General features: G+C 41.3%; 1 protein-coding gene across 3 annotated transcripts in view; it reads right to left on the reverse strand.

The window, feature by feature from the left end:
• The window catches only part of DNAH11 (dynein axonemal heavy chain 11), a 596,997-nt gene that overhangs the window by 397,551 nt on the left and 175,282 nt on the right, over positions 1–24,164 (reverse strand). For all 3 annotated transcript variants that reach the window (XM_033930891.1, XM_033930892.1, XM_033930893.1), the window contains 4 exons: positions 15,833–15,949; positions 14,051–14,137; positions 11,771–11,929; positions 9,025–9,108 (listed from right to left, as the gene is read on the reverse strand). In XM_033930891.1, the coding sequence (XP_033786782.1) occupies positions 9,025–9,108; positions 11,771–11,929; positions 14,051–14,137; positions 15,833–15,949 (447 nt within the window). The remainder of the gene's footprint in view (positions 1–9,024; positions 9,109–11,770; positions 11,930–14,050; positions 14,138–15,832; positions 15,950–24,164) is intronic.

Consider the following 24,164-nt stretch of genomic DNA (forward strand, 5'->3'; position numbering starts at 1 on the left):
TTCTCTTCTGATCCCCAGATTCTGACAGAGACGGTTATCAGAAAATAACAAATTACATCTGTGAATAAGATACCCAGATGATGTCCATGGTTAAGCACCATGTGGATCATCTAGCATGCTCCTATCTGTCTACTGTGTTACTGTGGATCCTACTAGATCTCTGGTATATTCTCTCACTTGCCCATGCAGCTCCCATAACCTCTGCTGAAAGACTGTTCCAGATGTCCATTATCTCAATGAAGGTGTGCTTTATCTACATTCTTTTCAAGCACTCTCTTCAACTTCATGTGGAACTTAGTGCTTGAGTTTCTCATTGTATGGAAAATGTGAGCTTCTGATATTTTAATGATGCCTGCCAGATATTTCAGTGTTTGCACATCTCTGCCTGCCTGTCTAATTTTTACACCAGAACTCTCCATCTTTTTTCATGTACAGGCCATAGTGTGAATATGAGAAAGCTCTGAGGGCCACCATAAAGACTTCAAGCTTACACATACACTTCTCCCTCTGTATTCGCTGTGATAGGGGATTAACAGACCCGCGAATACATAAAAACCGCAAATAACTTTTTCAAATGTTATTCGCTGTTTTCTATTAAAAACCATCATGAATATGGTGAAACCGTGAATAACATGGTAGAAGACCTGGCCTGTTTCTGAAGGAGAGGCAAAACACAGTGAAGAAAGTGCTGGGAATCAACGATTTTCTCTGTAAATGCTTGGAATTAGAAATTTCTCTATGCAAGCTGATGTAATTTGGGGGGAAGAGCCAGCAAGCTAAAAATCGCAAATAATCGAAACCGCAAATACGGAGGGAGAAGTGTACTACTAATTTTGTAAACTGCCTGACCTGCTTGGTCAGACTGGGCATTAAAAATTAAAAATGAATACTAATACTGATTCTACAACACTTTATTTTGGATTGTCATCAGTAGAAAATTTCATTAACGAGAAACTTGAGTAACTATATCAATATTCAGTTTGCAGTTACTATATCAAGTAGGCAAAACTGAAGTTAACATATTTAAAGGATTTGAAGAGCATTTCAGCCAACTGTTTGAGGGCCACAATTTAAAACTTTAGTGGCTTCCAATTAGCTAGCAGCTCTGCAGAGGCAGGAGTAAAGGAAGGTCGCTCCTGCCGCGGTTCACCAGTGAACCTCCAAGGACTTAACAGGTACTTAGAGGGGGCAGGAGGGAGATAATAGTTGTTTAAAGTCAGCCGGGGCAGGAGACATAAGGGATCCCTCTTATCCCGGCCCACCATTGGCCCACCAGGGACTTAACAGGTACTGGTAGGGGGCGAGAGGGAGATAAAATTTGTTTAAAGTTGGCCAGGAAAGGAGATGAAAGGAATCCCTCCTGTCCCGGCCCACTGCTGGAACACCAGGGATTTAAAAGGTACCGGGGGGGGAGGGGGGAGGGAGATAAAAATTGTTAAAGTTGGCTGGGGCAGGAGACGGGAGGGATTGCTCCTGTCCCGGAACACTGCTGGACCACCAGATCTTACTGCAGGCCCACCAAAGGCCTGCAACAAGTTCGGTAAGGGGGCGAGTCAGTGCTAACCCGAATATAAACCTCCATTTTTAGGCCATTTCTGTATAGGATGCCCGTCGGCTTCTGAGACCGGGCGTCCTATACAGAATATGGGCCTAATCTAGAACAAATGAACTAGACCCATCTCACTGTACCTCATTGCCTTAGTCTTTTGTTCCTTGTTAATTGTTATGTGTCTTGTTTGCTGTTATATATGTTACCATGTAACCTATCCTGGGCTCCTTGGGGAAGATGGGATATCAATCAAATTAAATAAATAAATAAAAATGTAATAGACTATATAATTGCTGTATTTGATTGTGCTTTTCTTTTCTTTTAGTATGTAAGCTTCTTTTCCTTTTAATCTCCGGTGCTGGCAACGAGGCAGCCTTATTGGGGCTTGATGTAACTCTTAGCCCGGAGGAAAGACTTCCACCCTCTGATCCAGGCATGATAAAGCTGCCGGAGCTATCGATGAAGCTGCCAGAAATAGAGAACTTAGCAGCTATTGCTACATCAATTGATGTCACCGCAAACACAAGCCCTGAGACTACTTTGGAGAACGAAAGGCCCAACAGCTGGAATCTTTTTTGGCTGTGGAATCAGTGAAGCAGCAGGCTGGTGGTGAACTCCTTCTACCTCCATTAATTAAATCTACCCATGTTACATTAGATTCAATCTGGGAGGCTGTGGCTCGTTTAAAAAAAGTTTTCTTGGGGAATAAATTGACTATGGATATTTCTTTACAAGACTATAAGACTTGTTTAACTACTCAGGAGCAAAAAAAAATTGAATTAGAGAGAAAAGTTGAGGAAGTTCAACAAGATCTACAAGAGATTAAATTTAACTCTAATATTTGGACAATGATTTACTGGATTAAAGAACAAAATTTAATAAATAAATTTTATTATTTTCCAATATGAACAGTGCAATATAAATATATACATCTGAAACATATCAAACCATTGCAAAGCACTTTTGAACTACAGAAATTATCCTCCAACCTTGTATAACTCAGAGATGTAAACATACATTAAATATATATGTGGTATTCCCCTCCCCTCCCCGGATGTGTATGGGAATAAAACCTAATTTAAAAGAGATATAAGACATAAATATATAACTACATATCTTAAATAGATGTAATAAAAGCTGCTAACGGGCCCCATACTAACTTAAATACCTTATTATTCCCTAAAAATTCTGCATTCATTTTTTCATATTTGTAACTAGATCACAAATTTGCCTACCAAAAAGGAAAATTTAAAGTATCAGAACTCTTCCAATTTCTTGTTATCATTTGGATGGCTATCCCTGTCATTATCATGAAAAGCCTGCCTTTATACCGGTCAAATGGGGGTTTAACATACAATAAGGTACCACATATAACCATCTCATATGACAATGGAATTGCAGAATCAAGTATTACATGGATTTATCCCAATATCGATTTCCAGAAGCTGAGTATCAGAGGACAAAAAAACAGCAGATGATCTAATGTAGGGGTCTCAAAGTCCCTCCTTGAGGGCCGCAATCCAGTTGGGTTTTCAGGATTTCCCCAATGAATATGCATGAGATCTATGTGCATGCACTGCTTTCAATGCATATTCATTGGAGAAATCCTGAAAACCTGACTGGATTGCGGCCCTCAAGGAGGGACTTTGAGATCCCAGAATGTCCCAATATCTGTCTGACAATGCCAGCATTTATTAGATCTGGAACTATCTATTTTTTGTAAATGCACAGGGATCCAAAAGCTTATATGTAACAGACAAAAACAGGTTTGTCTCATAGACACTGACATTGTACATTTCATCCTCTCAAATCCAAATTCGTGGCCATTGAGCTGCAGAAATATGCTGCTTGATCTCAATGCTCTCTTTAAGACTTGTCTTTAGTTTTTTATTCAATAAGTCAGATATTAATTTATACCACCGGGAGGCCTGATGCCCCAGGGAATCTGTCTGAAAACATAGGATCTGCAGGCCATAGTAATTTTTGAAATTTCTCCATTCAGAGAACCCTTTCTGAATAGCTTGCTTCAATTGCACCATTTATAAATTTGAGTCTTAGAAATACCAAAGGACTGTTGCAATTGTGAAAACTCAAGCAATTTCCCAAGAGATACAACATCATCTAAAGTACGTACACCTGCTTGCATCCAATGCTTCCAGACAATCTTCGCCCCGCCAATTTGAATCTTGGAGTTTACCCATAATGAGTGACATGTGGATTTCTCTATTTGAATATCAGATAGATTATTAATATATTTTAGAGTTTTCCATGTATCCATTAAAATAATATTATCCTTAACATAGGTTGGTAACTTAATACTCAATACATGCGGCAATCTCAATGGGGACATGAATTGCCATTCTAAATACAACCAGTCTGGAAGATGCTCCTTGAGCTCTGGAAGGACCCAGTACATACCCTGACACATAATATAGGCCTGATGATACCTATAAAAATTTGGAAAATTAACCCACCCACTGCAATTGTTTTTTGTAAAGATACTATAGCAACTCTAGCTTTTTTCTCTATGCAAACAAATTTAGTAAGAACACAGTTTAACTTCTTATAAAAGGACCCCTGAAAAAACACTGGCATCATACTTATTTGGTAACAAACCACAGGCAAAATCATCATTTTAACAGTTTGAATTCTCCCCCACCAAGACAAATGTAAAGGGTTCCAATGCTCACACATTTCTGTAACTTTTGCCAAAAGCAATTTTTAATTTACTTTCATCGTTTCTTCCACCATTTTATGTATCCAAATACCTAAATACTTTATACCATCTTCTTTCCAAATAAAAGAAAATGAATCTAATAAACCTTTTGAACAATGAACATTTAGTGGAAGAACTTCCGATTTATTCCAATTTATTTTATAGCCAGAAAACTTACCAAATCTGTCAATTAATTCCAGTAAATGTGGTATGGTAGCTTCAGGATTTCTCAAATAAAGCAAAATATCATCTGCGTATGCAGAGATCTTATATCTCCCGACCTGCATAAGGAATACGTTGAATCTCCTCCGCTTGTTGAATAGCTAACAATAAAGGTTCCAATACAATATCAAAAAGCAGAGGGGATAACGGACATCCTTGTCTAATTCCCCTCCCCAGACAAAAACATTCCGAAAAATTATTATTAATATATAATCTGGCAGCAGGGGAACTATACAAGGTTTGAATCATTTGTATAAATCCAGAACCAATACCAAACCAATCCATTGCTTGATACATAAAGGTCCATTCTACACGATCAAAAGCCTTCTCTGCATCCAAGGACACCGAGAAGGCCAGATCATCCATTACTTTTGTTAAATTTAGCATATGAAAAGCCAGTCTGGTGTTATTTGAAGAGTGTCTTTGAGCAACGAACCCCGTTTGGTGTAAACTTATAACATAGTAACATAGTAGATGACGGCAGTTAAAGACCCGAATGGTCCATCCAGTCTGCTCAACCTGATTCAATTTAAATTTTTAAATTTTTTCTTCTTAGCTATTTATGGGCAAGAATCCAAAGCTCTACCCGGTACTGTGCTTGGGTTCCAACTGCCGAAATCTCCGTTAAAACCTACTCCATCCCATCTAAACCCTCCCAGCCATTGAAGCCCTCTCCAGCTCATCCTCCCCCAAACGGCCATATACAGACACATACCATGCAAGTCTGCCCAGTACTAGCCTTAGTTCAATACAGCACAGTTACTTACTGTAACAGGTGTTATCCAGGAACAGCAGGCAGCTATTCTCACATATGGGTGACGTCATCGACAGAGCCCGGATGCGGACACCTCACAAGCAGACTTGCTTGAAGAAACTTGAAGTTTCGAGTCGACCGCACTGCGCATGCGTGAGTGCCTTCCCGCCCAGCACAGGGCGCGTCTCCTCAGTTCAGATAGCTAGCAGAGAAGCCAACCAGGGGAGGTGGGCGGGTTGTGAAAATAGCTGCCTGCTGTCCCTGGATAACACCTGTTAGGGTAAGTAACTGTGCTTTATCCCAGGACAAGCAGGCAGGTATTCTCACATATGGGTGACCTCCAAGCTAACCAGAAGGGGATGGTGGGAGTGTTGCCAATTTAGGAGAATAAATTTTGTAATACTGTTTGGCCAGTACTGTCTCACTATTGTCTGGAGAAAGTATCCAGACAATAGTGAGAAGTGAAGGTATGAACCGAGGACCAAGTAGCAGCTCTACAAATTTCCTCAATAGGTGTAGATCTGAGGAAAGCTACTGAGGCTGCCATAGTTCTAACTTTATGGACTGTGACTTTACTGTGAAGGGGTAATCCAGCCTGGGCATAGCAGAAAGAGATACAAGCCGCCATCCAGTTAGAGATGGCACGCTTAGAAATAGGATGGCCCAACTTATTTGGATCGAAGGAAACAAAAAGTTGAGGAGCAGTTCTGTGTGGTTTGGTGCGCTCCAAGTAGAAGGCCAAAGCACGTTTACAGTCCAGAGTATGAAGAGCACATTCTCCAGGATGGGAATGAAGCTTGGGAAGAAACACTGGAAGAACAATGGATTGGTTGAGATGAAATTCTGAGACCACTTTAAGGAGGAATTTAGGATGAGTACGAAAAACCACCTTGTCATGATGGAACACCGTGAATGGTGGGTCAACAACTAAAGCTTGCAGCTCACTGACTCTTCGAGCAGAACTGAGGGCTATGAGAAACACCACTTTTCAAGTGAGATACTTCAGATGAGCTTTATCAATTGGTTCAAATGGAGGCTTCATGAGTTGAGTAAGGACAACATTGAGGTCCCAAACCACAGGAAGCAGTTTGAGAGGAGGTTTAACATTGAGAGTCCTTTTATGAATTTGGAAACCACCGGATGAGCAGAGAGGGGTTTCCCTTCAATAGGCTGATAGAAAGCCGAAATAGCACTGAGATGGACTCGGACAGATGTAGACTTGAGGCCAGAATTAGATGTGCAAAAGGTAGTCCAAAACAGAAGATAATGAGGAATGTTGAGGCTCCTTATGATGAGAAAAATATCACGTAGAAAATCTAGTCCACATTTGGTGATAGTATTGTCTAGTGGTAGGCTTCCTAGAAGCTTCTAAAACATCTCTTACAGATTGAGAAAACTGAAGAGAAGTTACGTTGAAAGGTACCAAACTGTCAGGTGTAGAGACTGCAGGTTGGGATGAAGCAGAGATCCTTGACTCTGTGTAAGCAGAGAAGGAAAAACTGGTAGAAGGTATGGCTCCCTGGTGCTGAGTTGAAGTAGAAGGGTTGTCTTGGCCACTGAGGAGTGATTAGAATCATGGTGGCATGATCGTTCTTCAACTTGACCAGAGTCTTGAGAATAAGAGGAAATGGAGGGAATGCGTAGATGAAGAGATTCTTCCATTCCAGAAGAAAAGCATCTGCCTCGAGGCAGTGAGGAGAGTATATCCTGGAACAGAACTGAGGCAGTTTGAAGTTGTGGGGAGCCGCAAAGAGATCTATCAGAGAGGTGCCCCACTGTGAAAAAATGTGATGAAGAGGGGAGGAATGGAGTGTCCATTCGTGAGGTTGCAGAAGACGACTCAAGTTGTCCGCCAAGCAATTCTTCGCCCCTTGAATGTAGACAGCTTTGAGGAAGGTGTTGTGGCGGATTGCCCAGTCCCAAACCTTCAGAGCTTCTTGACAAAGGGAGGCAGATCCCGTCCCTCCTTGTTTGTTGACATAATACATAGCGACTTGGTTGTAAGTCCAGATGAGGACCACTTGGTCGTGAAGAAAATGTTGAAAAGCGTTGAGAGCCTTGAAAATCGCTGAGTTCCAACAGATTTATGTGACATTGATGATCCGTACTGGTCCAGTGGCCTTGAATACGGAGACTATCGAGATGAGCGCCCCAAGCGTAGGTCGAAAAGTCTGTCATGAGGACCTTCTGATGGGGGGGCATTTGAAAAAGCAAGCCTCTGGAAAGATTGGAAGAGAGCATCCACCAACGGAGAGACTTCTTCAAGAAAGGAGTGACTGAAATGTGTCGAGAAGGAGGGTCGCAAACTTGCGTCCATTGAGATGCCAGGGTCCACTGAGGAATTCTGAGGTGAAGTCTGGCAAAAGGAGTCACGTGTACTGTGGAGGCCATGTGACCCAGAAGAACCATCATGTATCTCGCTGAGATGGAAGAGCGGAAAGACAATGTATGACAAGTTGAAAAAGAGCTTCCAGTCGTTGTTATGGAAGGAATGCTCCCTGCATAGAGTGTGAAGACTCAGACTGAGGCATAGAAAGAGGCTTGACCTCGCGGGAGTCTGCAGAATGCCCAGGCTGGATTAGAGTAGCTAGCTTCGGTCCCATTTTGGTAAGGAACTGAACAAATTGCTGCTCTAACATGGTCTGGAAAGAAGCCGGTAAGGATGGATCCGCATCTGAAATCGGACCACCTGCCTTGGATGGAGGTTCCACCGAGGCAGTGGCGACTTAGACGTCTTAGGCACCTTAAGCACCACCGGTGGAACTGTCTGCTGAGCTATCTGACCTGAGGAAACAGAAGGAGATACAGCAGACGTCGTCGAGAAAAGAGCCGCTGCAAACGAAGAAGGTCTGATGAGGCTCAAGGTTGAAGCAGTGGAGGCAGGAGGGCCTTCGGTCGAAGGCGAGACCGAGGTCAGCTTCGGAGTCGAAGAAGTGGTCGAATCCATCTGGAAGAGCTTCTCCACTGAAAGTAGACGATGTTTAAGGGTTCGAGGTTGAAGAGTAGCACAGCGTTCGCACGACTTTGGATGATGTTGTGGCCCAAGGCACTTGAGGCACCTGGTGTGTGGGTCCGTAAGAGAAATTGCACGTTGACACTGGCTACACTTCTTGAAGCCTGTCGCTGGCTGGGACATAGAAGGAAACACAGCTGCTGCAAGGTCGAAGCCCCTGGGCTGCGGCCAAGCGGCCTGCCCCGGCAGCAGAATGGAAGAAATAATTTTTTTTTTTTTTAAACTAGAAATAAAAGAATAAAGTAAATACAGCGATTCGTGAAGAAAAATAACACAAACCACAGTGAGAGAAGGCACAAAGTGAGAAAGTTAAACGCAGAGAGTCAAAGACGGACTTCTCGGCTCCGCGGAAAACTGGGAACTGGGGAGACACGCCCTACTCTGGGCGGGAAGGCACTCGCGCATGCGCGGTGCGGTCAACTCAAAACTTCTAGTTTCTACAAGCAAGTCTGCTTGCGAGGCTTCTGCATCCGGGCTCCATCGATGACGTCACCCATATGTGAGAATAGGCTGCCTGCTTGTCCTGGGATAATTGATTGTACTTTTCTTTTAGTATGTAAGCCTCTTTTCCTTTTGATCTTCTCCTCAAGAACAGTGGACTTATAGAAAAGTCATTACTTTTCCTTTTTCTATACAGAATATCTGTTAGATTTGCCTTTTGTTAATTTCTGAATAATGCAATTGAATTTTATTTCCCTATGCATATTATATGCTATTTGTTATTAGAATGCATAAAAATAATAAAAAACAAAGATAATTGTGTAACCTACCTTGACAAATCTTCTGAGCTCCACATCCATTTGTTCTACATTGATCTGTCTCCACCAAGTTTCAGTCCAGTCATTAATGTTGCTCTAGAATGGCAAGCACATCAAACCTCATGAACAGCATTTTCAGAAAGAGTTTTGCTGGATAGCAGAAGAGACTTGCTAGATAAATGAGGAGACCTGCAAGTCTGCCTTGACTATTGCAACGCCCTGTATCTTGGAGTGACTAAGACAAGGTATAGGGCATTGCAAATAGTGCATAATGCAGCAGCCAGACTGATTACAGAAGCATCAAAATATGCTATTACACCTTGGCTTCAGAAGTTGCACTGGCTGCCAGTAGCATTTAGAGTACAGTATAAGACTGCAATGATTTGTATGGTGTCAAAAAATCATCAGCATCATGGTGGTTTATCTAACAGCATACATTTTACTATGCTGTGCACTAACATGCATTGTGTGCACAGTACGGTGGTCACCAACCTTGCATTAACTGTGTGCTTCTGCTTGTGGTAGTTTACTGCATCAGTCCCTAAATTGTAACGCCTTGAGAAACAGCTGAAAAAAGGTGTGAGCTAAATTTAAAAAAAACCTTCTCATCTCCTTTTCTTATTAGGTGGCTATCAAAGACAGTGAAGTCCTACCTATGTAAGGGAAGAGAGAAGATAGGGCAAACCTTTGCAAACATTAATGAAGGGGAAGAAGAACAGATAAAAGACAGACGCCAAGAGCCAAAACAGAACAAGGGACAAAAATTTAATCAGCATTTGAAAAACAGTAATTGCTTCCACAAATCACACAAAGACAATTTGTATTGTGATTTGTAGAAGTAATTGTCGTTTAACAGATACTAATTTAGGGCCCCTTTTATCAAGCTGCACCAGAGGTTTTTAGTGCTGGCATGCGAGGTAAGTGCTCCAATGCTCATAAGGGGGGAAGGGGAGGTAAGAGGGTGGTGGAGGGGCACAGCTCACTTTTACTATGCCACTTTGTGGAGAATTTAGCGTGCCGGCCTGCGCTATCAAAATGCTATTACGGTTTTGTAAAAAAAGGGGGAAGGGGGTTAGTGCACTACAGGCAGGGGGATCATGTGTCTAACATGCCACGTCTTACTCTTACAGGCATTTTCAAGGACTACCACTTTTAAAGCCAAACGTATCATACACCCCCCTCAGACTACTGTAAAATAGTGTTTGAATCCAGCGCGCTGACATCCTACGCATGATTGTCTGCCCTCAATTGTCTGCGTGGCTTTGTCTATGTATCATGACATAAATGCGCATGAGTCGAGTCTCTTTCATTTAAAAGGAAGCTCTGGAATGAGAGGGCATGGATGAAGTTAAGAGGCGATAGGCTCAGGAGTAATCTAAGGAAATACTTTTTTTACAGAAACGGTGGTAGATGCGTGGAACAGTCTCCCGGTAGAGAAAGTGGAGACAGAGACTGTGTCTGAATTTAAGAAAGCGTGGGATAGGCACGTCGGCTATCTTAGAGAGAGGATAAGATCACTGCAGATGGGCAGACTGGATGGGCCATTTGGCCTTTATCTGCCATCATGTTTCTATGTAACTACAAGAGCAGCCATACCGATTCAGACCAATGGTCTATCTAGCCCAATATCCTGTTTCCAACAGTGGCCAATCCAGTCATAAGTACTTGGCAGAAATCCAAATAATAGCAACATTCCATGCTACCAATCCTAGGGCAAGCAGTGTCTTCCCCCCATGTCTATCTCAATAGAAAGTGATGGACGTTTCCTCCAGAAACTTGTCCAAACTTGTTTTTAAATCCAGATATACTAGCCGCTGTTACCACATCCTATGGCAATGAGTTCCAGAGCTTAACAATTCTGTTTAGTTTAAAAGTATTTCCATGTAATTTCAACAAGTGCCCCCTAGTCTTTGTAATTTTTGAAAGTGTTAACAATCAATTCACTTTTGCCCATTCTACATCACTCAAAAATTTGTAGACTTCAGCTGTCTCTTTTACAAGCTGAAGAACCCTAATTTCTTTAGCTTTTCCTCATATAAGAGTTCCATCCCCTTTATCATGTTGGTTACTCTTCTCTGAACCTTTTCTAATCCCGCTATATCTTTCTTGAGATACAGCATACATATAAGCATATACTATATGAATAGAGCAAGGGAGGGGCACGAGTGTGTCGCCAATTTTTGCTCAGAATTTATAGAATAATTCAAATTGCATGCTTTGTACGGCACATTAGGCATGCCAACTTACTCTTGACCCTCACCTGGTATAAATGGTTACATCCAAATTTAAGAAAGGCCAATTTAGGTTTACACCAGTATTCTCTAATACCATCTTGGCACACAGATGCTGTTATTGAATTGGTGCCCAGTGCATAGCATCAGCATGTCTAACTAGAGGTACCAATTTATAGAATTGCCCCTGAATGTTTTTGCTTGAAAGAAGTGCTCTATCAGAGGCATCCTAGTGCAAGGATTAGCTATAACAAACACCATGGTTATTACTGTTCTAGTACTTATAAAGAAATCCAGGTATAAATATAACTATTAAGTGCAATCAAATTATGTACTATTATGTCATCTTGAACTAGCTGGTGCATAAGGAAGAGTGTGGCACAGTGGTTAAAGCTACAGCCTCAACACCAAAAAATGTTAAGAAACCCTATTGTGGCTTGTTTAGCTGTCTCAATAGAATAACGCATGTAAATTATGTTCTGAAAGTAGCACAACAAATGTTTTACTTAAAATATAAAGTTTCCTACCTTTACATATGAAATGATATCCCATAATCCCTTGAGAAGTTTTATTTCCTTTTGACACTGTTTTATTTGCTTGTAATCGGGAATTGCCACTTCAAAGAGATTTGCAGATTCCTGCATATGCACCATTTCTTCTTCCAAGGTCTTCAAGTCTTGGTTTGCCTTTAGTGGATGAAACAATCATTTTTACATTTAAGTTGTTTTTTTTTTTGGATTATATAGCATATTGAAAAAGTCATGAAAAAAGGACAAGTGAAGATATGATATGTCTTTTTTTTTTTTTTTTTTAAACGTATGTTTATTAACAGTGAAAAATACACCAATTTAGGATTATGTTCTCTCTCTGATGGTCAATTTTATAACATTGCTATACTCGTAGCTATGCACATAAATATTTAAAAAAATGCTTCGAGTGTATGTATGGCTTATATAGCTTAGCTTAATAATAATAATAATAATAATTTTATTCTTATATACCGCCAAAGCCATGGTAGTTCGAGGCGGTTTACAACAAGAAGAGCTGGACAATCAGCGAAAATAATTACAATGAAGTCGTCGAATACAACCTTTCTTCAGAAGCTTCAGGTTGTTAAGCTAAAAGTAATTGATTCAGCGGAGGAGGGGGTGTAGCTGAGGCTTCTGAAGAAAGGTTGTTAAGCTAAGCTATATAAGCCATACATACATTCTTAGCATTTTTTTGAATAATTTAGGATTATGGCCATTTTTGAGCTACACAATACTAATTTATCAATAAGCAGGGTAGTCTCATTGGAGCTTCCTCTACCTCATAGTGACACATTTCAAAGTAGTATGGCCTTTTCTAACATTTAGCTCACATTTACTCTCTCCGGATTTTCTCTCAAAACATCAGGAGTGGACACTGATTGCCAGCTGATCCTCACATCAAACTATTCAGTTATTGGATTCAGTTTTTGGATTGTGAGTGGGCCTCACTCCTGCCTTCGGGACCCTACAGCTACTAAAGATAGGCTGAGGTAGCTGGAGCTGGGCTTGGAGCTGTTCTGGTTGGAGTTTTCTGGCTGTTCGGGGGAGGAGGGAAACCAAGGGAGGAGATTAGAAAGGGGAGGAGGGTAAAGAAATGACTGAGGCCAGTATTCTCAAAAACCCACGTTACAAAGCGATGGTCTGCTAACGCAGCCGTTTTGGTACCGAATCTAAAAAACCGAGACATTCTTAAGAAACTGCGCATGCAAATGAGGTTGGCAGACAGCAGCAAAGATTCGATAAATTTGCATGTGCCCATTGCTAGTGATAGCGATGGGCACATGCGCAAAAAAAATGCTGTCAACGCTTTCAAAAACACCCAAAAACACAACAGTGAGAGAGATGCCCACTCTCTCCTGCTGCACTAAAAATCCTGACACAACCATCCTGCCGCGATCTGACTGCCCCCTTGCAGCAGGAGTAATGCCCACTCTCTCCTGCTGCACTAAAAATCCCGACACAACCACCACTGCAGCAGGAGAGCTGCCCACTCTCTTCTGCTGCAATAAAAATTCCGCCGCAACCACCCCATCGCAACCCAACTGCCTCCCCTGCAGCAGAAGAGATGCCCACTCTCCCCTGCTTTCAAGTGATCCCCTCCCATGTCTCCATCACCCTTACCTGAGCATAGATGAGCCGGGGGGATGTGAACACTCTACTTCCAGCTGCTGCATCATCTAAAATGTGCCTTCCCCTCCTCGGTGCATCTTGGGATACAATGGGAAGGGTCCTGAAGCCCAAGTTGTTTAAGGCCCTTTATACAACCTGGGCCAATCAGAGCCTCAGGCCCTTCTCCAGATACAACAGGAAGGGTCCTAAGGCTCTGATTGGCCCGGACACCCATAGGAGAGACCTTAGGTCTCCAGGCCAATCAGAATGTTAGGATCCTTCCGATGCATCCGGGAAGGGGCATGAGGCTCTGATTGGCCCAGGTTTTTTTAAGGTCCCTCCCACAAAATCTTATGATTTGTTGAATAAATTTGCACACTAACATTTTCTCCACTGTGTTGGTTTGTTTTGTATAGTTCTAAGTAATGCATACCTAAAAGGTTAAGAAACACTGCTTTACAGAACCCAGAGGCAGAAACAAAATTGTTAAGCAGATAACTTATGTAGAAAGGTAGTACTAACTTGATAACGAAAAATGTCAGGTTTTCACCAGAAGATTTAATAGGAGTTGTCTTCATTTTTAAATATGCCAAATAAAGAATCTCAGCATATGCCACATCAGATATGAATGACCTGTTAGTAAATATATTTCCAAGAATGTTTCCTTACCTTATCTAGGAGTGCATATGGCTTTTCTGCTTCAAAGCAAAAGGGGGCATTCATCCTAAATCTTTCTCTGAATTTTGTCTGCTTTAGCTGATGAAAGAAATATTGGTAATAAATTCTACTTCACATGACACTGAACTAAAAGACACAAACAAAAAGGCTAGCACTGTCAGCTTCATGCTCAGTCACAGCTTTACAAAGTGTAGTACAAGAATCATGTGTTCATGGCTCCTGATCCTCTGAGCTTTTCATGCACCCGGAAGGAGCGTGTTTGTTTGTATCTGTCTGTGTGTGGGAGCGATCTATTGATAAACAGCTGCACAAAGAGGCTGCATCCCAGAAAAGACTATTTCCATTCCTCGACTAGAGGAGGAAAGTTGTTTGCAAATGATGAAACAATAAGAATATTGAAAAAAAAGTGGCACTATATGTACATTGTAGTATCGATATACAATGCAATTTAACTGGCCAGAAACAGCTCTCGGTTGGTTAAATCGCCTGTTCAGGGCTAACTGGTCATTGTCAACATCTCTTAACCGGTTGGTGTCATTGAAAATAACCAGTTAGTCCTAAACTGCAAACGGGTTGTTTCGTGGGTGTTCCAGGAAAAAGGTGTCGGCACTTGGCCAGTTACATGCCAATATTCAGCACTTTACCCAGCCAGGTTAACCGATTAAATGAGACCACATGAAAGGCTGTCCTACCCAAAGTTGGTTAAGTGCTGAATACTGAGCTTAACCAGCTATGCATTAGCCAGCTCCACAAAACTGGATATTCATTACCAAAGCTCAGGGAATAACATCGGCAGAAGTCAGTATAACACTGAGAGCTTCTGACTATTGACCTCTTTGTTCTTAGTCTGCTTCCATCTACAGAGAGCATGGGCTTCTTAGTTTTAAAGTCAGTAGCACTTTCTATGGGTGAAGAGCCACTCTCAAATGGCAATCTTTGTTGCAATAACTAAAGTAGACAAGCAACCCAACTATGTCAAAGCTTTGTTTTTATTTTCTGTGAGCTCTCATTTTTTTGAAGGTCTTTATGGAGTTTAATTTCCATGGTTGGGGGTCTTCGGCTGCAGCTTCCACAGTACTAGCCTTGTAGATCATGCTCACAAATAAGCCTTAGAGAGTACCTTTTAGACTAGTCAGGACCCAGCCATTCAAAATAACGACTGCTTTTGAAAAACAGATATTCTCCTTCATATTTCAAAATAGGAATTTTCCCCAAATTAAACCCAAATCAAAGCCCTTGAGATCACTAGAATTTAGGAGTCTTCAGATAATAGAACTTTGGATCAAAGGTGCTGAATGTGTGCAAGAATATATTGACTATTTATTCAAACACAGATAATAGAGCATCTTTTATCCAGCGTTCCTTTATCTGAAGCTCCACAATTCTTAATACAGTGATACTTTGGAATCCGAACTTAATCCATTCCAGAACCCCGTTCGAGTTCCAAAGCGTTCGAGTTCCAAGACAATTTTTCCCATTGAAAATAACAGAAACTGGATTAATCTGTTCCTGTGTCCCACAAACTCAAATTTTAACATAAATACACAGGATTAAGGTAAAATATTAACAAATATTCCAAAGCAGCATTTAGATTCTGGGGCAGAAACAAACACATACAATGTGCAGGGCGTTCGGATTCCAAGACAAAATTTACTACAAAAAAAAGTTCAGATTTCAAGTCATTCGAGTTCTGGGGTGTTCGGATTCTGAGGTACCACTGTATATCTTTTACACATATGCATTCATTTTTTTAAAGAACTTTTATCCTCTTACATCGAATGCAACACATTTTTTTCTGATGAGTGAAACTTCCGCAGTTTGATGAGGAGCAACTTCATGCTTAACGGACACAGCAATTTTCTTGGTGTTCTCCCATTTTTCTGGCAATTCCTTAAAGAACAAGTGGAAGTAAGAATTTGTGTAACTTTGTCAATTTTTAACCTAAAATAAAGCTAAAGACATAACAATTTTGATTTGGACAAACATATTGTCCTTTCTTGATTATTGTAATCTTTTGTATGCTGGGTGTGCAAAAGAGTGCCCGGATCGTCTTCAGTACACAGCGGAAAGATTTATATTTGATGGTTACTTCTCTTTTAATGAAACTTCATTGGTTGCCTATCTGAGCTTGATGCAAGTTTAGAATATGTAGATTTGTCTTTCGGATAATTCATGGGATGGCCCCACCCTATTTACCTATCTTTGGAATCTGTGTGCAACTTTTTTTAAAATTGGCTTAATTGGCATGGTAATAGACCGTGCCAGTTTTCGGCCAATCCCCAAAAAAATTAAAATCATCAATTAAGAGTTTGGCGCTTAACTGTTAGGAAGCCTAGCAATGCCTAAGTCAAGGTGCCCTCCAATGCATCTCTGAAATGTAGGTGTGGTTAGGGGCAGAGAATAGGCATGATTGACTTAGGTGTTGCTAGGTGTCTGAGTTAAGTGCTGGTAAATTAAGCCAAGTAAAACCTGGCCTAATATACTGACACCTACGTCTAGGATGCCTAAGCATACCTAGGCACCACATTTCTTCACTTATAGTCAAATTTAGAACCAATTATTCTAATTATGACAACAGGAGAACTTTCTAAGAATCAAACACTAAATAAACCGCACAATAAAATCCTAGGCTCTCTATACTAGTCTAATATTCTTAGCAGCTCAACAAGGTTTAGTTAAAGAGCTCATTAATATTAAGATGCAGACAGCAGTCCAGCAGCAAGAGGAGTGGTTTCCAGTCTTTTGCACTGAGTGTCACATGTATGATTATCTCCCAGTTGGCAAGAAGTTATGTGTGTGATCGGTGCAAAGAGGTCCTAGTTCTCAGAGAATGAGTCCATTCCCTTGAGGTTAGAATAGTAGACTTGGAGGAGCTGACAGAGAGGTACACAGAGAAGACCTACAAGAACGTTGTAGAGAAGTCCCACTTCCAGTCTGGCAGTCCCTGTGCTGCCTTGGAGAACAGAGGTCTCCTAAAAGGAGAGCATCACCCTGGTGAAATAGGAAATAATCTTGTAGCCAGGACCTAACCAGCAGGGGATGCAATATCCTCTTGCACCGAGAATATGTCTCCAAGGGTTTCTGCCCAAGACAAAAGAGTTAGAACAACTGTTATAGTTGATGATTCGATCATTAGGCATGCAAATAGCTAGGTGGCTGAAGGGCATGAGAATTGCCTGGTCGCTTGCCTGTCTGGTGGAAAGGTAGGTACTAATAATATAGGAAAATGTGGAAGGGAGGTTCTGGAAGCCAATTTTAGGCTCTAAAGTAGAAAGTTGAAATCCATATCCTCCATAGTATCATTTTCAAAAATGTCCCCCTGATCCACATACAGCATCCAAGAGGCAGGCACAGCTCCAAACTCTCAGTGCGTGGTTGAGATGAGGGTACAGGGATGAGGGATTTAGATTTGTTTTGAACTGGGCAACCTTCTGGGAAAGGGGGGAGCCTATTCTGAAAGAATAGACTCTACCTTAACCAGAATGAAACCAGGCTGCTTCCACTAACATTTAAGGAGATAGAGTAGTTACCCAGAAGCAGATAGTTCAGTGTGGAATATCCTTAAAGGATATTTAGGGAATATTTAGGATATTTAGGGAATACCAATATTTAGGGAATATTTAGGGAATACCAATATTTAGGGAATATTTAGGATATTTAGGGGATATTTAGGGAATACCAATCGAGAGGTTTCAATAATGGTGAAAGAAAAGCCAGGAGTGTTTAAGAGGAAGGCAGAGTAAATGACACAAAATATCCCCGTCAACTTCTCAGCAGCCTGTAAATGCAAGGAAAAAACACAATTTGAAGTGTATGTATATAAATGCTAGAAGCCTACAAAATAAAATGGGAGAGTTAGAGTATATAGCACTGAATGATGAGGTAGATAAAATAGGCATCTGAGAGACCTGGTGAAAGAGAATAAACAATGGGACTGTGTTACCAGGGTACAAATTATATCACAATGATAAAGTAGATCAAATTGGAGTGTGTGTGTGGGGGTGGGGTGAGAGGGGGGTTGCTATGTGTTAAAGAAGGAATTTAATCTCAGGGGAGATCTAGGAAATTACAGACCAGTAAGCCTCACTTCAGTGTCGGCCAAAATGGTAGAAATAATTATAAAAAATAAAATTGTGGAACACATAGACAAACATGATTTAATGAGATGGAGTCAGCATAGGTTCATCTGAGGGAGATCTTGCCTCACCAATTTGCTTGACTTCTTTGAAGGTGTGAATAAACATGTGGATCAAGGTGAGCCGGTTGATATAGTGCATCTAGATTTTTAGAAAGCTTTTGATAAATGTATACCTGTCGTCAGTTAGGGCACAGATTACCACCACTGTAGCATATTTTGCAGCTGAGCTGAAAGACTAATTTGTATACGAGTTTCCACTGGAACTTGAGATCGCATTGAGGCCTTATTTTCAGATAAGTAACAGGAACCACAGAAATGGAAGAAGCGATATTACCTAGCATCTGGCTGTGGCCCTCATGGAAGTTTGAATTTTTGTAGACATGTTAGATCAGGGATTGTAATCTGTCCAAGGGCAGAAAGGCAGTTGCCTATACTATGTTCAGAATTGCACCTATAAACAAAATCCCATTTGTTGAGTTCAATGTCAATTTCTGCAAATTAATAATAAAGCTTAGACTTTGGAATAGGTCAGTGGTTCTCCATACCTTATAGTCAATGCTTGCATACCTGACATACTTTGTGTATAACCCTCAAGGACTTTTGGTGCAATACAGTATGGCAATTCTTGTGGCTACAGAGCATGTTTACATTTAACTCATAAGAACCCTCTATCCTCCCCCCCCAATAGATACAGATCATAATTAATAATAATAATAATTTTATTTCTTATATACCGCCAAAGCCATAGTAGTTCGAGGCGGTTTACAATGAAGAGGGGCTGGACAATCAGCAAAAATGGTACAATGTTACAATCAGATAAAATTAGGTGGTAGAGAAAAAAATGGTACAACAGAGAGAAAAAAATGGTACAACTGAGAGAAAAAATGGTACAAACAAAGAAAGATGGGTACAATTATGGCAATGAAATGGTATAGTGAAGAAGGTAAAGACAATCTGCGTAAAGGACATAGAGAGATAGAGGGCCAGGATGGGCATAGGGTCTTAGGGTATGAATCGGGTGAAAAGATTAGTTTTTAGTAGTTTCCTGAAGTTTAAGTAGGATGAAGAGCATGAGATGATGTGGGCCAGCCAGTTATTGTGATGACCTGCTTGGAAGGCAAGAGTTCTATTTAGATATCTTTTGTAAGGGCAGGTCCTTAGGGTAGGGTAGCTAAACAGGTGGGTTCTACGTGTGAGTTTGGATGGGCAGTCTAGGATAAAATGGGGTACTAAGTAAAGGGGGGCCGGGCCAAGGATGGATTTGTAGCAGAAACAGGCGAACTTGAATAACACTCTTGCTTCTAGGGGTAGCCAGTGAAGTTTGTGGTAATAGGGAGTTATGTGTTCCCATTTTTTTAGTCCGAAGAACAGTTGGATTGCCGTGTTTTGAATAATTTGCAATCTTTGTGTGGTTTTTTTGAAAGATCCCAGATAGATGATAGATGCAGTAGTCGACTAGACTTAAGATGGAGGATTGCACAAGCAGGCGGAATGAGGGGGGCGTCAAAGTATTTTCTGATGGATTTTAGCTTCCATAAGGTGGCGAAGCTTTTTTTGACCAGAAGGTCGGTGTGAGCTTCGAAGGTAAGGTTGCGATCAAAAGTCACTCCGAGTATTTTTAAAGAGTTTGTTAAGGTAAAGACTTGGCCATTCAGGGAGATTGAGGTATCTTTGATTTTGTTGTTTGGAATTGCCAGGAAGAACTTGGTTTTATCTGAGTTGAGCCTCAGTTTGAAGTCGGTTATCCATAGTTCGATTTGCGTTAGGATTGAAGCTAGGAGGTTGTTTATCTCGGGGGTTATGTTGGAGATGGGGAAAACTAAGGTGATGTCATCAGCATAGATGTAGAATTTTATCTTCAAGTTTTCCAGTAGATTTCCTAGGGCGACCAGGTAGATATTGAATAGTGTGGGGGACAGGGGGGAGCCCTGTGGGACTCCGCAGGTGTTGGCCCAGCTGGCGGAATGGGAATTGTCACTGTAGACTTGGTAGGAGCGTTGACCTAGGAAACCATGGAACCATTTTAACACTTTGCCTGAGAGGCCGATAGACTCCAAACAATCCAGAAGAATGGCATGATCAACCAAGTCAAAGGCGCTACTAAGATCTAATTGTAGGACTAGTGCACTTGAGCCTTGGCTGAACAGGTTGTGAAGATAATCTACCAAAGAAGCGATGACGGTTTCAGTGCTGTGTCCAGGACGGAAACCTGACTGGTTGTCGTTTAGGATGTTGAATTTGTCCAAGTAGGTTGTCCAATCTTGTCCAAGTAGATTGAATTTGTCCAATCTTGGTTGACCAGACCTTCCATCAACTTTGTAAAGAAGGGTATGTTCGCAATAGGTCTGTAATTGGATATGAGGGAGATGGGATCTTTGGGATTTTTGATGATAGGCGTAATCAGAATCTGGCCTAGGTCCACCGGGAATGAGCCTAATTGTAGTTGGGAGGAGAGCCAATTATATAATTTGATTTTGAAAGAGATCGGGGCAGCTTGCATTACATTTGGTGGACAGCTATCTAGTTTGCAGTGGGATTTGGTGTATTTTGAGTAGAATTTGCAGAATTGTTGCCAGGTGGGGGTGGTGAAGTTGTTCCAATAAAAAACAGCCCTGGTTTCGTCATCATGGGACTGAATGTCCAGATAGTTCAGATGGTTGTTGGAGGAAATAGGTAGGGTGGCTCCGAGGATGGAAATTTTGTTGTTGAAGAACGCGGCCAAGTCATTGGCCGGTGGGGGTGCATCTGAGGAAGGTCAGGTAAGGGATTGAGTATCGTAAAAGTGATTGACTATTTTGAATAGGTTTTTGATATCGGTTTTAGGGGATACGATTTTTTGGGCATAGAAGTTAGTGCGTTTGGTGGTTATCAAATGTTTGTAGTCTTTTAGTTTTGTTCTCCAGTTGGATCTGTCTTTGTTGTCATTGGATTTAAGCCAAATTCTTTCCAATTTTCGAAGTTCCCGTTTTACTGCTCCAAGTTCGGCATCAAACCAGCCATCCAGAGTTTTGTTTCTCATTTTCTTTGTTTTCAAGGGGGCCATTGAATTTAGGATCTGTGTGCTATCGTTTGTCCAGTCGTCGACAGTAAAGGAGTCAGGGTCAGGGTTGGAAGTGGTGTCATAGAAGGACCAGAATTCCACTGGGTTGATAAAGCCTCTTGAGGATATCACCTTTTTAGGCCTTTTTGCTGTCTTAGGATAGGGTTGGTGGCGTCTTGTTTGCCAGTTGAGGTGGAAGTTGCATAGTCTATGGTCTGACCATAGTGAATCTGTCCAGGTAGCTTGTTCCCAAAGAATCTTGAGATTATATTGTTCTTTGGAGGAAAAGGTTACTAGATCTAGATGGTGACCTTTGTGGTGGGTTTTTACCGTAGTCGGAGTGAAAAAGTCTAGAGAGGAGATGAGGGATAGGAGGTCTTTTGTGTCATTCTGTTCAATCTGATCTAGGTGGATGTTGAGATCCCCGATCAGAAGATTGTAGGGACCTGTAATTGAGTTGGTGAGGAGGAATTCTGAGAAGTTGTCTTTAGCAGTGGGCCATTTCTTGGGGGGAATGTAGAATAAGGTGAGAATTAGGCTATCTTCTAGTTGATCAGATTGGAGTTTGCAAGAGAGTATTTCAAGGTCTGAGGATTAGTATACTTTCTCCATGGAAGATGCTATACAAAAATATTACAAGCTATGTACATTTATTTATATTCTTATTCTCATGCCATCTGAGTAATGGCAACATACTACCTGGCACAATGAAATACAAAACCTGAAAAAATCCTAACTCAACATACCTGTAGCAAACCTACAGTATACCAATAGTATTAATTGTATGATTTGATCAACATTAATCCTTTCTATGAATAGGCAGCACCACAAATATTATGCAAGGCCCTAGAACAGGGGTGCCCACACTTTTTTGACTCGCGAGCTACTTTTAAAATGACCAAGTCAAAATGATCTACCAACAATAAAATTTAAAAAAAACACAACGCACACTGTACGCATAGAATTGTTAATTATCATTCCTATTCCGGGGTTTTTTCAAAGAGGTCAAAGCAGATGACTCTATGCATTGTCACCTCAGTAACAACCATACAAAAATAGACAAATACCTACCCTCCTCCCTTTTTACTAAACCACAATAGCAGTTTTTAGCGCAGGCTCCCTGTGCTAAAAACCACTATTGCGGTTTAGTAAAAGGGGACCATATTGTAAAATATAGACAGCAGATATAAATTCAGACACATTTTGATCACTAAATTTAAAATAAAATCATTTTTCCTACCTTGTCTGGTGATTTCATGAGTCTCTGGTTGCACTTTCTTCTTCTGACTGTGCATCCAATCTTTCTTTCAGCCTGTATGCTTCCTCTCCTCCACACCTCATTCCCTCCCCCAACTTTTTCTTCCTCTCTTCCTGACCTTTCTTTCTCTCTTCATGCCCCCTTTCTTTTTTTCTGTTTCTCTTCTTTCCTTCTATTTCCCTGCCTGCCCCCTTTCTTTCTTTCTCCCTGCCCTTCCCTAAGCCACTGCCACTGCCGCTGCCATCGGGGAACAGGACCCAAACGCCACCAATGGATAACAGGCCCCAAAGCCGACGCCCCATGCTCTCCCTGCTTCGGGCCGACCAGCATTCCTCTCCCCAAAATCAATTCTGCCGTCGGAGAGGAAGTTCCGCCCAGCCAGGCAGCGATTGGATGGCCCGAACTTCCTCTCTGATGGCAGAATTGACGTCGGGGAGAGGAAGACTGATCGGCCCGATAGATCACCAAGGCAAAGTGAGTCCTGGATGATCGACTCACTTTGCCTTGGCGAGCTACCGGTCGATCGTGATCGACCTATTGGGCACCCCTGCCCTAGAACATCAATATACCTACTACTGGTAAAACAGAACAAGTGGACAGCTACAGAGTTCTACACAGAAACAACATGCAAACAGAATAGCACACCTCGGTCACACATAAAACAGATAGAACCTCACCGAATACAGAACATGGGATCACAAATTAGAAACAGAAATCTAAAGACAAAAATTGAACTGGGAATCCCAAGAAATCAAACTAAGCAGATACTACAACATAGGAGAAATAGAACAAATGCATTTCTAGTAAAATACAAAGACATTCATGATGCATATTTTCCAAAGCTATATTCCACCCAATAAATTCAAAATAAAACATTTTTTCTACCTTTAATATCTGGGAATTTTATTTTTCCAAGCATTATCAGTCCCAGTTTTTCTTTGCTGCTTTCTTGTCTTGTTTTTTGTTCTTTTCCCAGTGTGTACTGTTCATTTGAATTTTCTCCACTTTCTCTTATATTCTTCCATCTCTGACATATTTCCTCTTTCTCTGTCTCCCCACTCAAATTTCACCTTCTCATTCTTCATTGTTACACCTATATTTCACTTTTCTAGCAACTTTCAATCTATTTCTTTCTTACTTCATTCCTTTCCTTGCTTCCTATTACATTCTTTTTTACCCACCCCACATTACTAAATTTCTACCCTCTGTACTCACCATTCTACACAAACTCATCTCCTTGAGAGTCTCCATGGTCTCTCCCACATGGTTATACCATGCCAAGCATCTCCATTCCATCTTCCTTCCTACATCCTTGTAGCACAGCATCTTTTTCCACCCACATTATTAGCCTATAATTGACCTGTTGTGCCCCCCCTTTCTCTCTCCTCCACCCCTATGGTCCAGGGACTGTCTTCTTCGTGACTTTGTACAGCACTGCATGTGTCTGGTAAAACTATAGAAATAATTAGTAGTAGTAGATTTCTCTGGCCCCTCTCTCTTCCTCTCTACCCTCTGGTCCAATATTTCTTTCTTTATTCAGTTTCTTGGTATACTACCCTTGCCCGCCACCCCATCCCTATAGTCCAGCATTTCCCTGACCTGCCCCTTTCTCCTCCACCTCTATGGTGCAATAATTCCATGTCCCCTCTCTCTCCACTTCCCCCTCAAT

Source organism: Geotrypetes seraphini, chromosome 2, assembly GCF_902459505.1.
Source record: "Geotrypetes seraphini chromosome 2, aGeoSer1.1, whole genome shotgun sequence".
Taxonomy (NCBI): Eukaryota; Metazoa; Chordata; class Amphibia; order Gymnophiona; family Dermophiidae; genus Geotrypetes; species Geotrypetes seraphini.